Genomic DNA, 14,466 nt, shown 5'->3' with positions numbered 1-14,466 from the left:
CGGATCACGGTCCAGTATCTCTCAGACTGGAGCAGTCAGGGATCGAACTAGCGACCTTCTAATTGGACTCCTCGACCTCCTGAGCTACAGCCACCCACAAAAAAGTAATGGTAATAAAATCTTTTTATCATAATATGTCCAATGACTTCTCTCACCCCAAACTCTCAAATTCTATGCTCAGTTGCGCCAACAAAAAGCTCGGCCTCCTTTTCTGAGTGCCGTTGGGAGAATTCAGCTGACTGGTGCTCAAATCTGTTTCTGTGTAATCTTTACTTGTGTTCTGCACCCTCATATACGTCTGAGCAGCAGGTGTATACGCCTCACCTGGTGGGAGGGGCTCCAAGCCATCTTGCATGACCCCGCAGCTTTAAAAGTTTGTGAGTCCATGAGCAGCTGATTACAGTCAATTAAAAGAAGATTGCTCCGCCCACAGACAACCCAAACTGTAAGTGCAGAGTGATGGAGGAGCTGTGTTTACAGTCACTGATGTGGATGATGCAGCAGCTCTGCGTGTCCTTCTCATGCTGAGCAGTCGTGGGGTTACAGACTGCCAGTCCACTTAACCCTAACCCAATGTACCTTCATGAATGCTTAATTCTACTTTCTACTGCGGAGCTGAAGCCCGTTGAGCTGCTGGCATATTCTCCTTCAAGAGCTCATCTGCACCAAGCAGCCAGGCACAAGCTTCCACTCAGAGATCAGCAACAACATGAACACGTGCATGGCGGTCAGCGCTCACTGCGTCCACACTAAAACGCTCTGACTTCAGAAAATTCAGCCTGGATTTACACATCAGCCAATCACAGCCTCTGGCTCCGCCTCCAGCTCACACAATCACTGTGTAACGGTGATGCTGCTGTGCAACACAAAAGTAAAAGAACATTTGTCTGGTGCTGCTGCTTTACCTTTTTCACCTTTGATCGGGTTTCATAAGATCACTCTTGCACACACACGCAGGTAGGTCAGACAGTGACCTCGCAAGCACGAAAACAACCGCCGCTTTTCAGGCACGTCTTTTGTGCATGCCAAGTGCTCCCACGCTGAAATAGAACAGAGAGACAATCACACACATGCAAGAGCTCAGCTATAAATAGGCTATGTGTGTGTGTGTGTGTGTGTGTGTGTGTGTGTGTGTGTGTGTGTGTGTGTGTGTAACATAGCAGCAGATGTGGCTCTGCAGCGAGCTCCATCCGTCACTGTCAGGAGCGTGTACATGTAGCATCACGTGCACGGTGAAATGCAAAGAGAAGAAAAATAAAAACAGAGCTAAGCATTAACGTACCGCTGCTTTAATGTTGACTCAGCACACACACACACACACACACACACAGAAGGTACAGGGCTTCGACCTTTGACCTTGTTCCTGCCTAACCCTAACCCTAACCATGGACCCATCAGCCACTGGTGCAGGTATAACGCTGTTAAAGGGCACATCAGTCAGTGTCCATACTAACACTACAACTTCCCTCCATCTGTAGCTTCCGTTATGAACGAGAATCAGAGTGTGTGAGAGAAGCTGGTTTGTGACGTGTGTGTGTGTGTGGTGTGCTGCATGGTGCACGTGACGGACGGTCTCATGCTACAGCAACAGCAGCAGCAGCAGCAGAGCCATATAAGGTAGAAAAGAAAGAGAGAACCAAAGACAGACTTTCTGTGACCTTTGACCTGGTTTATCTCTAAATTCGGCTCCGCAGAGGTGAACCTGCTTCTATGAGGCTGACCCAACAAGTGTGTGTGTGTGCGTGGATGGGTGTGTGTCACTGCAGCTGTACCAAGCACAGAAAGCAGAAAGTGTGTTAGTGTGTACGTGTGTGTGTGTGTGTGCTCATCATCAGGCGTAAAGCTGCAGAGCTTTGAACTTCCCAGCTGTCCCATCAAAAGATCTGCTTCCTTTCTGTGTCTGACACACACACACACAGATCATTTTTTTTCTGCACCTGTTCCTGTCACATCTCCTCTATCGGTTCTGCTGTTATGAAACAAGTATTTTTAATCCTTCGGCAGGTAAACTACAGATTCAATTAAAGTAGGAGAGAATAAATATGAAGCTTTAATAATCCCAGCAGGATGCACAACAGCAGCACACACCGAGACCTTAAAATGATCATTTGATTTTTTCTTTTCACTGCAGAATTAAATTCATATTTAAATATAATACTCTTCTTCAACAACCTTCTAAACCAGAAGCACCAACGACTGCCGTTCCTCGGGTGTCCAGCAGAGGCAGCAGTGAGTCAGTCCCACAGACTACCACGTTAAAATAAACGTGTTTACAGCCGGACACACAGAGGGTTTTAGCCTCTATAGATAATTCTCCCATTTATAACGGCTGTGTTTCAAGTATTAGGGGCATGGCCTCTTTGACTGACAGGCGGATGGCGATGCAGGCAGCTGTAGCTGCTAGCTGTCATGCCAGGCTTCACCTGACCTAAAGACTGTGTTCGTGTTATCTGATAACTCTCATTCAAATGTGGTCTCTTAAAAAAGAAACATCATGGTGTCCAAAAAGCTCAAATCAAAGCTGCAAAAGGAGACGTCACAAACCAAAGGGTGATGTCATGGTTACTGACATCACTAATGAGCTGCTTGTGCACCAAACAGAGATTGCATTGTTCATATTCGGGAAAATTATTCACGACGGCTCAAACAGACGCTGTGGAAAACAGACTGTCAGAGTGTCTGCAGACACCCGTCACCTGGCCTTCACACACACACACACACACACACACACACGCACACCTGTCCAGCGTGTGTGTGTTGAAGAAGAGTATTATATTTAAATATGAATTTAAATATGAATTTATTTACTGCAGCACTTTCAGAGCTACCTCTGTGTGTGTGTGTGTGTGTGTGTGTGTGTGTGTGTGTGTGTGTGTGTGTATGTGTTGTTCATAGTGGCAGAGCGACCTTCACGCCACCAGCTCACACTATTACTACACTACCCTGATTCCTCTGTTTTATATACACACAAACATAAATCTCACCGTCACCCGCGGAAACGCACACTTCACCCGGTGGGATGGACTGTGGCTGTGCAGCATGTCACTCTGTGAATTTGCACATTTGTGGGTGTTTGATGTGCGAGTGTGTGTTTGTGTGTGAGTGTGTGTAGGATGTTCTTATGCAAGCGTTAGTCATCCCTGCAGTCTCTGTACCAGAGTACGGGAGCAGATCTGCCTCCAGCCAATCATACACAGCAGGAGTACTTACTGCAGTACTGCAGTAATGCAGTAAGTACTCCTAGTACTAATGCAGGGATTGATTGACAGCTGGCGAGTTGCTGTGCTACCTCAGAGTTCAGAGAGAACTTCAGTGTCGCCGTGTCGCTAACCTCCCAGAATCCGGAATCATCCGGCAAACCTGCACTTTTCTCTGCGGCTGTTTAAACATCCCACTCCACACTGTGACCCCCTGCAGTCTATCACACAGTTTTTAACAGAGAAACGACCGAGGTTACACCTAAGCTAGAGCTCAGTGACATCTATACCACCTGGAGTCATTGCATACCCCCCCAACAGTGCTTCCTCGACCTCAGTTGGACACATCCAGCACTTCACTGGCTCCAACATGGCTGCCAAAGAGAGCATTACATCACCTCAGAGCTCTGTATGCTGCTGCTGTATGCTCTGCATACTAACGTGCAGGCAGCCATGCAGAAACAGACCCTGGATTTGAAAGGACTTCTGCAGGGGACCTTAAATGAAGCCGAGGGCAGTTTCCAAGAAAGCTCAAATCTGTACGGGTGGAGGTTCTGGTGCGCTGGTGGCTACAATCGAGGAGGCGCACCGCCAGCGAGCAGGGCGAGCAGGGCGAGCACAGAAAACTCCAGAAGGCTTTTCTCCGCTGGTTTCCGAGGAGTTCACACACTGAATAAAGAACCGGACCATGGCCGCTGCTTTTTGATTGCACCAGAACACACACAAACACACAGGGTGGAGGCGGTGCGCTACGTTATCACACAGTATGGGAATAACAACATCCAAACACACACACGCCACAAAGAGAGCAGGAAGGCCGGCTCTGACCGCGGTATAAAACAGCACAGAGCCAGACTGGGCCAGACCAGTACTCCAGCACCCACTCATCGATGCCTGTTAAACAGAAGCGCTGCAGAGCCTGTGGACTAACCAGGTCAAATGATCAAATATGGGACCCGCTCGGCAGCAGGCCTTCCTATAGCTCTGGTGTCCCAGTAACGAGCAGACAGAGCGTGCAATAAATGTGACGTGTCTGTGCTTTTGAGCGCATATAGTCAAGCTAAATCCCACATTTGATTGACTAAACATCCATCACACACACACACACACACACACACGCACACACACGTATGTGTCATGGTAAGAGAGTGTGTGTGGAAGTGGGATACAAGTAAGAGAGGAAATAATGAAAGGCAGCGGAGCACGAGGAAGGAAAAGAAAAGTGTTCATATGAAGAGAAGCTGCTGCGAGACAAACAGGAGTGAAAGATGTGCAGCGACTGGAGGGACAGGTGTGCTCTGCAGATAAACCACCAATGAGCACACAGAGAACATGTCCAGCCAACATTCAAAAACTCTTCCCCTCAGCCTCAGCAAAGACCCTCCAACACGGCCGAGAAGGAAACCAGCATGAAAGCTCCACCCAGGAGGCCCCGGCCCGCCCTGCTCCACTTGCGCTCCAGAAGTCCAGGTGATCAGTGTCAGGACGAGCGTTCACTGTGAAGTTGCGTGATGCTTCGTTTCGTTTCTGCTAAACTTCAAATTATGAGTTAGCCAATCAGATCGCGTTTATTAACGTGCACCAGCCAATCACCACCGAGAGCCCGATGGGCTGACCCGGCCCATTCGGCATCAGGACGAATGATCAGCATCACCACACACACACACACACACACACACACACACACTCAGCTTTATGTCCAACTCCCACGGTCGCCATGGTGATATATGTAGGATTTCATTCAAAACAAGAGGATGAGATTTAGCCCAGTGTGACTGATTTATGTGTTTTTAGATCAGGAGGCTAACGGCGTTCTCACAGGAGTAATAATGTGCATGTTTCAGTTTCTGGCTGCACAAATCCAAAAATAAAATCAGCCTCCAAACTCTGACCACCTGATCACCACTTGATCATAGCCTGGCTCAGGTAAACCCAGCTGAGTAAACTCAGGACACGAAGACACGCACAGCTGCTCGCTCACGCGTGTTTCGACACATATTCGGACAAACAGGAATGTGGCCCATTACTCCATTGCCTCATACCAATAACCAGGCTTGTGCCAATAGCACGCCCGCCTGATTGTGCAAGACTCACAAAGGTTTCAGGTACAGACAGCGTTGGCGTGGTGCTGCTTTGTATGTGCCAACTGTAACACTGTAGCAGTAATGATGTCACCACAAACTCTCAATATAAACATGTAACAAAATCACTTACACGTGTTACCGATACTTTATTGATTTTAATCACGATCAGTGACAGCTGTTACAGAGTCAGCTGCTCCTCACTCCTCACTGCAGTGTGTGTGTGTGTGTGTGTGTGTGTGTAACATAGCACTGGAGCACTGAGCTCTGTGGTCACGCAAGCCTGAGCAGCGTTCAGGAAGTGGGTCAGTGAGAGAGGCAGGGAGGGAGGAGTGGTGAGGAGGTTAGGAGTTAGGAAAGGAGGGAGCATGTTGGGGTGTAAATGTGAGCAGAACATGAAGTACGAAGGAGAAGAGACTGGAACGTTTCCATGTGGAAAACAATCCTGTTTTACTGGGAGCATGTGCTCACACGTTACACACGCATGCTAACGTGTGTGTGTGTGTGTGTGTGTGTGTGTGTGTGTGTGTGTGTATACGCATGTGTGTCTTTGCATCCCAAAGGACACTGAAGGCCTCACCCTACTCTCTCTCTCCTTGCCGCATGCAGGTAAGAGCCTGCTTACTTACAACCCACACACATGACTCACACACTCACTCACACACACACACACACACACACACACACACACACACACGTCTAAAGTTTCCATCACTAAGCTGCAGACTCTCCTGAGCCCTTCAGTGAAAGCAGTGGGTGTTTATGACCTATTATGTTACATCACACTATGGTGAGACTGCGTCACAGTTGCATCACATCTGGACTCTGCCAGAGCGCCGTGTTTCTAGTTGGTGATGAGTTCCTGCATCGGGCAGCTAGCCGGCATCTGCGAGGTCGTACTCACAGGAAGTCGAGCTGACGGCTCTGAATGAGGCCGATATCTGTCCTGTGAGGTGACAGCAAGGACACGCATCTGTCGCACCAAACCTATTTATAACACGCACACTCCTCTCTATTACTCTACTTTAAAACCTAGTCCTTTTATAGTTATTTTTAATTGTTGTTTCCTTCTTGGATAAAAGGCACCAAAGTGCGTGTGTGTGTGTACTGAACCATATCTGTGTGCTGACTGTGATGGCCTGAGTTCCTCAGTAACTGAGCTGATAAACAGTGTGCACGTTCACACCAGCCTGAGCACGCCTTCCCCTGGCACATGGTTACTACGGCTATATGCCATGCAAGCGTGTGTGTGTGTGTGTGTGTGTGTGTGTGTGTTTGTGTGTTGGCTCTCTCTCCGTGCTCGTTTACACCATGGCATGGAAATTTCCTTTAACCTTTTCTCTCATTTACACCAGTGCCCTTGAGAGTTGTCACACACACACACACACACAGCCTACATGGAGATAGAGGGCCCAGCCGTCCTTCTGTTGATACTATAAACTGTGTGTGCTTAGCTCATAAAACCATCAAATCTGCTTAGCAGTCAGATGATTATTACTACAAATACTACTACTACTAGTCACAGTACTATCAGCCTCCTGCTTACAATTACTACAAGCACACAAATACTCGGCCTCCTGCTGCTGTGTGTCTGACCAAAACAACACAAACCAGTGCTTCACACTTTACAACAGCTACATCAAACAAGTACTTATAGTACTACTACTACTAGAAAACAGCTTCTAAAGCTTCTACTACTCAGTGGAGTACTCTTGATCTTGCTGTTTACTATACTGTTGCCAGTACTTGTTTCAGTTGTTGCCACAACTTGTATCAGTTGTACTTTGTGTGCTGCAGTATAGTATTATATTTATACTATGCCACTGCAGAACTACTGTAGTATTTTGTAGGTACTTGTTAGCAGCAGTGAGGTGACTTTTATCCCCTGAGAAGGTTCAGTAAGGTGGAGCAGCTGCTGGGTGGTGGCGGTGCTACAGCGTGGTTCACGGTGAGGAGTGAGCGAGCACTGGATGCAGACACGTGTGATTGGACGGAGCTGAACGCTGCCGTGCGCCCTGAATGTCCTCTGCTACAAGGAGAACGTATGACAGGCTGCCTCGCACAGGTATGAATACAGGTGTGTACAGGTGAGATTGTGGCACGCCTCGGCACAGAATACTTGAAACTTCCCATCATACGCAGCTGCCGCCGGCTGGGAAAAGATGTGCCGAGGCTAGTCCAGGTGTGCCAAAAGTTATTACTGCGAGCACTACGACACGAGTGACAGCAAGGAGGTGCAACTTTAACTCGGTCCAGACGCTCAGAATTAAAGAAGCGCTGATCATGCTTCCGATGACATGTTGGCTCAGGTATGGATACAGGTGTAGTGCAGTGTTTGAAGCCCGGGGTTTCACAGAGACGTACTTTTTATCACACGAAGCGGCTTGCCCTCTGCTCTTCTTCTGTGACGCTCACAAGGCCTCCTTGTCCTACAATCGCATGCGCATGTGTGTGAAAGTACGAGCGCGGTGATGCTTGAACTAAGGAGAAGACCTGTTTCAGGACTGCACCGCGAGGCTTCACCCCTGAAACCACCTTGTAATCCTTAACTCACGGAGCATGAGTTGTAATCTCAGCCAGTAATCCTGCTGGATTACAGGACGGAGCGACACTCAGGTACCAGGGTGCAGCTGATGTTTGTGTCCTCCCATCGCAGACATCTTTACAGCTCCATACCTCCGAGTCGACGCCAGCCCAGCCAAAACACTGGCAGCGTGACAACGAGAGAGAGAGAGAGAGGCGCCCAGGCCTCGCCGATCAGCAGCAGACACATTTCACAGACAGAACCTCACCCACCACAAGTCTGAGCTCAAACCCAAACCCAAGCATCGTCAAAGCCTCTGCAGTGCTCACGCTGCATGAAGGTCCACTCGGCGCGGCAGCAGAATCTGCTCCACCCTGAATTTCCTAAATGTGTCACATGCTTCCTCCTGTACAGACAGCAGGCTTCACACTGTGCTCGTCACCTATCTGCCTTCATTTTAAAAACAGACAGGCCTCGGCCGTGATAAATCAGGTAAGAGACACAGAGAAGTTGAAGGAAGTAGGGCAGGCAGCGAGCTCTGCGACCTCCGGGCCTCCATGTTTCCCTCCGCAGCCCTGAGCTGGAGGCTGGATTCCCTCTGCTTCACCTTCCTATCAGCCTGCTACACAAAGCCACAGCAGGAGCATGTGCACAAAGACAACCAGCCTCACACTCGTGTTGACACTATCAATCCTGACACCGGGTCCCTGGGAAGAATACAAATCACCTGTACAGGTTAGATAAGGACGTTCATGTGGAAGCATCCACGCTCGGAAAATTTAGGAAAAAACCTCTGATGTTACGAGGAAAGACATACGCACGCCTTACTTTACCACAGGAAACGTCCTGTTCCTGGCATTAAGTAAGGACCACAACACCACAGTCAGATCCTCATCATGCCGATTGTGGACCGCACAGCGCACGGCTCACAGAACCAACGAACAGCTGCGGAGCATCTTCTTCCTCTCTGCACGCCGCAGGACCCCCGCCGCCACCACAAGCCCACAACTTCACAGCCAAAGACCCGCAAACCTGCCCCGCTCACACCTCATAATGACACCAGGGTCCTGTGTGCCCATAATTCAGCTCGCCTCATTCACGGTTACACTCAGCATCAGCATCAGCTGACTCTGAAGTGACAGAGTGAAGCCAAAACTGGTTCAAACTAGAAGTCAGAACAAAGCTCCAGTACCAAAGGACATCCCTGCTTGACCTGCTGCAGCGCCGTGGTTACTGTTTTGATGGCTTGTGATGATTTAAATGGAGTGATGTGAGCTGACGCTCTGAAGGAGCCAGAAAAACAGAAGAGCTGAGAAACGTGTGAGCTATGGCACAGCCTGTAAGGCAGATCATCTGCATTAAAGCAACAACCTGGAACCTGGCCCCAATGAACAGATTTACACGCTGAACATGTGCATGTGAGAGAGGATCGCTGACACATTTATTCCACTACGAGATCCTCCGGGGAGCTCAAAGTGACCAAAACAACCCACAGCACGACCAACGGCTCTCAGCCACAGCTTCAGGAGGAAAACGATGCGCACGAAGACAGCGGACTCAAGTGGTTAAAGAAGAAGCTCTGAGCAGCTGTGAGGTCAGTAAGCCTCTGCTAGCCCCGTTTATGGAAACTGGGCTAAAGGTGACGTTGCCTCAGCTAGTCCAGAGCGGAAACACAAAACGGCACATTATGAGGAGGTACGCTCGCCCGGCCTGAATCTGGAGGTCAGTGCTGATTATCTGCAGGAATATGTGACACCATTGAATGACCGTGAGGATCAGAGCACCTGAACACTCAGGTGAGGCTAACGCAGCATTAAACAAATCACCAAAATCTCATCTGTGACGCTGAATCATTCATTACAGAGAGACCGCTCACCTGCAGAGCGCGCACACACACACACACACACACACACAGTCGTTAAAGGTGGCCGGGCTCTAAGGCGGACTCCTGATGAACCTCGGAGGGATTTGAGAGGAAGAAACCAAATTCCCAACACACACACACACACACACACACAACAGGAAACATGATCCACACCACCATCAGCAGGTCTGCTCTCACTGGCTCGGAACCTGCCCACTAACCGCTGATTTCCTGTGCCCTGAGCTCGGTCTGGCAGGTGTTCCAATAGCCACACCGAGTTACTGCAGTGTATATTAGCAGCATGGTAAGCACACACATCGCTTCTGGACACACGTTGCATCTAAAACTGCCGCTGTGTGTGTGTGTGTGTGTGTGTGACAGGTGAGTCACTGCAGGGCCGCAAGCTGAACACACTGCACTGCAGCACTGCACATCACGACTCCCACAGACAGATAAGAGAAGGAGAATGGCCAGGAGAAATGGAGAAAACCTTCAGAGATGCAGATCCCGTCTGCTTCTGGCTGTGATGCCTGCATCCATCGCTGCCCTGGAACTTCAAAGCTCACCTCTGTCAGAGTCCACCTGCAGACTGATGTGGTTTATGTCGGGCAGGCCGAGCATCACAGGAGGAACACACCTGCTCTGGTTCTCATGATCTCCACCCTTCATCACTGCTCCTGTCAGCTATTTGTGCACTGACGCCACACACACACACACGCACTCAGAGGCATGGTGGCGATGGGCTAAATCTCCATGAAATGAACACGATAAACAGCACAGAGCGATTTTCAGTTTCATCACAGCTCTCAAGTGGCTTTGGGCCCAGCGGAGGCCCAGAGTGCTTCACAGAGTGTGTGTGGGGCCTTTTTAAACTCAGCTGTGAGCAGCCACTGATCCTTTTCATGATGCTAACCACACATTTTAAAGCCTTCACACCAAGAATGGTCCAAACTTCAGCTGAGAGACTGTCTGAGCTGCTTCCTGCACAGCACCAGGTCAGCCACGAGTGTGCTGCTGGTTGGTGTGGATACCTGAGAGGACGTTCTGATGCTCAGCGTCCTCGAGCTTCAAATATCTGGAGTCTGAGTGGAGCATCTCACCCAGCGCAGACACAGCGGTGAGGCTGGTGGGGCACGTCTGCTCCAACCCTAAACTGAGCACGTTCAGACTTTTCTGCATGCTTCAGGATTTATTTCAGGAGCACAGAACGGTTTTTACGACGCCCACAAACAGGTGCAGCCACTTCAGTGCCCCATGACCTCAAGGCACATGCAGTGAAGACGGGAGCGTCTGCCTATGTGTCCCCCCGTTTCCTGCCATCAGTCGACACACATGACTCTCTGTGGCTGCGAGGTCACTAAACGCACAGTCACCGAGCCGAGCTAATCGTTGACCAGCTACAGTGAAACAAGGTGAGTGTCTTCGAGCCGGCCCTGCCCAGAGTCCAGCTGCAGCCAGCTGCTCATTTTACACACCTGATCCAGCCGGCAGCCTGATGGCGCTCAGCACCGACTCACCCGCAGCCCCTGCGATTGGGGTTGGCTGGCTGGCCCGGGCGTCCACAGTTCATTTAAGCTCTGAACAAGCTGCTTGCTGCGCTCTCCCAGCACACGTCAGCTGACTCCGTTTGATCAAAAATCACATTTTGCAGTGAACATTTCTCCAGCTGAGAGCGACCTGTCTGCACGCCGCTCGCTGGGAGGAAACACTGAAGGACAGCATCAGCCCTGACCTTTCAAACACTGAGCCGTCTGCTGCTTTGCTCATCAAGAACTCAAAGCAAACTGGGGAAATGCTGTGGAGCAGTCAGAGTTAGTGAAACAGCACACACAGAGGCTGCAGCAGGCAGGGAGCAGGTCTAAGACAGGCGACAGGAAAAGGAAATGACAAGCTTGAGTATGAAAAGAGAAGAAGAGGTGGAGGAGGGGAGGAGGCGGTGCTGGCACTCGCCTACGTCACGGTGACGCCCCCTCCCCCCCTCCCTTCCTCCACTACAGCTCACATGACTGCAGCGGGCCTGTTCTGTAACTCCGGTCACGAGGAGTAGAGTAGTATTACAATGAGCAGCCGGCAGGGGCGAGAGCCATCCACACACAGTGAGAGAGAGAGAGCAGCCTGCTCCAATAACCTCAGTAAATATTAACACGTTCATGCACCTCAGAGGACCGGCACCTTATCACTCTGTACAGGACCCGCGTAGGGATAGCAACAACCACCCGATTGGTTCGTCTGCTCTTTATCTCCAAGGACTCTGCAGCCCAGCCTCGCAGGACACACGTCCACATCGCTGTCCTCGCCGCTCCACGCCAAGCTCCGACTCCATTTTGTTTCAGAGCAAACTTGTTCATGTTCTGCTCGCACGTTTCACTCTCAGTTCAGCCGCACACGCTCAGAAGCACCAGAGACGTGTGGCTGCTCACAACAACACGGCTCAAGACTGCAGAGTGTGTGTACCAGCTGGAGACACACACACGTAAATATGTCATACACACAGCATGGACACTCACACACCAGTACACACATGTGTGGGATTATATTTACTATGATGTGTGTGAGGGTTGCCCCAGGCTGTGTGTTTGTAACGTACTATACAGTGTGTGTGTGTGTGTTATAGCGTGTGTGTTACAGTGTGTGTGTGTGTGTTACAGTGTGTGTAAAAGTACATGTAAGTGTATAAATAGTCCACAGTCTACCCTCTATACACACACACTCACAGTAACCTGCTTAAGCTGCCAATCAGCTGTGACAAATCCCCCCACCCCCCCAGCCTCGCGGTCAGCCCGATCATCTCCACTCACACGCGCACGCGCATAAGGACAGACGGAATAGTTTGCGCGTGTGCCCCGCGCGCAGCAGATGGAGATCAGAGCCGATAAGTTCCGGTGTCGCGTGAGAATTTTTCATTTCAGGGGCGTGCACGCGCAGAGTTCCCTCCGCGCACAGCACGAGGCTGCTCGGATACACGCGGGTCCACTGCACGCATCATCATCATCCTCACCCCGATTCACCGGTGACCTCTCCCCCTCACACACACACACACACCGGTTTAACGGAGACAAACACCACGTGACCCAAACAAACGTTTTGTAACGCGCGGTTACGCAAAGCCTTACAAAACGCTCTGAGTTCACCTGAGCGGAGCCGCGCGCCCTTCCTCGCTCACAGCACCAGCACCGGATTCGGCACCGGGACCGGCAGACCGGAGCGGGACGCGCACAGACAGAGGTTCCCACACACGGACACGGACACTATCTTGCACACACACACACCGACACACACACGCACACCAGTTTTAATCCCGAATATGACGAACAGTCCACGCGTGAGGACACAACACGTGTCCCGGTCTGCGCGCCGACAAGAAAACTTCCTCCAACACTGCGTCAAAGTCACACACACACACCCGGACCCACGCGCATGCAGACCGGGTCGGGATGCCGCCGCTGGCTCCCTTCACGCGCCCCGGTCCGCAGAGCTGCATGTGCACGGACGGTCTCTCACCTGGCTGCGCGAGCTCTCTGTCAGGTAACTGAAGACGAAGGACGACAGCTCCTCATCCAGCAGCGCCGCGCAGTCCGCCATCTTCCACTGAATGAGGAGCCGCGGAGCCGGGCGGAGAGTATAGCGGGAGGAGGAGCAGAGGCGCGGGAGCGCGCCTGCAGGGGGCGCCTCTGCTCACCCGCACGCCACACGTGCGCGGACCGCGAGCGTCAGGGTCGGCGTACCTGAGCGCCCACACAGGGACAAACATGAGGCCCGGGACCCAGAGGCGGCCCCCGGGGGGCTTAACTTGTGTGACGTCATTTGCCCGGACCCTGCTGCTCTTTCTCTCGCACACGAACACACACACACACACACACAGTAACACTCTCTCTCTCCCTCTCACACACACACACACACACACACACACTCTCTCTCTCTCTCTCTCACACACACACACACACACACAGTAACATTCTCTCTCTCTTTCGCCCTCACACACACATACACAATCTCTCTCTCTCACACACACACACACACAGTAACACTCTCTCTCTCTCACTCACACACACACACACACACACACACACACACACACACACACAGTAACACTCTCTCTCTCCCTCTCTCACACACACACACACACACACACACACTCTCTCTCTCTCACACACACACACACACACACACACACACACAGTAACATTCTCTCTCTCTTTCTCCCTCACACACACATACACACTCTCTCTCTCTCACACACACACACACACACAGTAACACACCTGCTCCTCACTCTGGACTCTTCATAACTCTGCCTCTGTTTTGAAAAGCACAGGTGTGGACAGCATCCTGTGGCTGTTGCCAGGCAACTGTAAAGCCAACTTCTGTCAGTCACTGAGTCAGCCTGCTGCCATTGGCCGAAGGCATTCAGGTGAGGGCCTCGGCGCTGTGCCCCGGTGCCAGTGATGCTGCAGGCCGGTGTTACCGACACTTTTAATAATGCCAGCTTCTGAGCCGCGGCGTCACTTTTACAGGATGAATTATCATCAATTTACAAATCCTGAAAACATCTGAATGAGCAGCAATAACAAAACAGCTTTTAGCATTCCTGAATGTAGACGTGCCTGTTGGGTCAGCTTAGCGGACAGAAACAACATATCGATCCAATACCAATGATTGTATCAGTACTATCGATATTTGGATCAATCCCACCTCCATCTTTGGGTGGAGAAGAGGGGCAGGTTTGCAGGTGCTGTGAAATACTGAAACTTCATGTTTTGTCTGATAAACTGATCAGCAGGGCCGATATCAGCCTGCAGT

At 50.8% G+C, this 14,466-nt stretch overlaps 1 protein-coding gene across 1 annotated transcript in view; it reads right to left on the bottom strand.

The window, feature by feature from the left end:
• Positions 1–13,382, bottom strand: part of ppargc1b (peroxisome proliferator-activated receptor gamma, coactivator 1 beta) — a 53,107-nt gene extending 39,725 nt beyond the window's left edge. Inside the window, exon 1 of the mRNA XM_063492558.1 lies at positions 13,168–13,382. Coding sequence (XP_063348628.1) covers positions 13,168–13,248 — 81 coding nt within the window. The 5' untranslated portion in view covers positions 13,249–13,382. The remainder of the gene's footprint in view (positions 1–13,167) is intronic.
• Between the last annotated feature and the right edge of the window lie 1,084 nt (positions 13,383–14,466).

This window comes from Pelmatolapia mariae, linkage group LG2 (assembly GCF_036321145.2).
Source record: "Pelmatolapia mariae isolate MD_Pm_ZW linkage group LG2, Pm_UMD_F_2, whole genome shotgun sequence".
In the NCBI taxonomy this organism is placed as follows: domain Eukaryota; kingdom Metazoa; phylum Chordata; class Actinopteri; order Cichliformes; family Cichlidae; genus Pelmatolapia; species Pelmatolapia mariae.
This window is presented reverse-complemented; position numbering and strand designations above follow the sequence as displayed.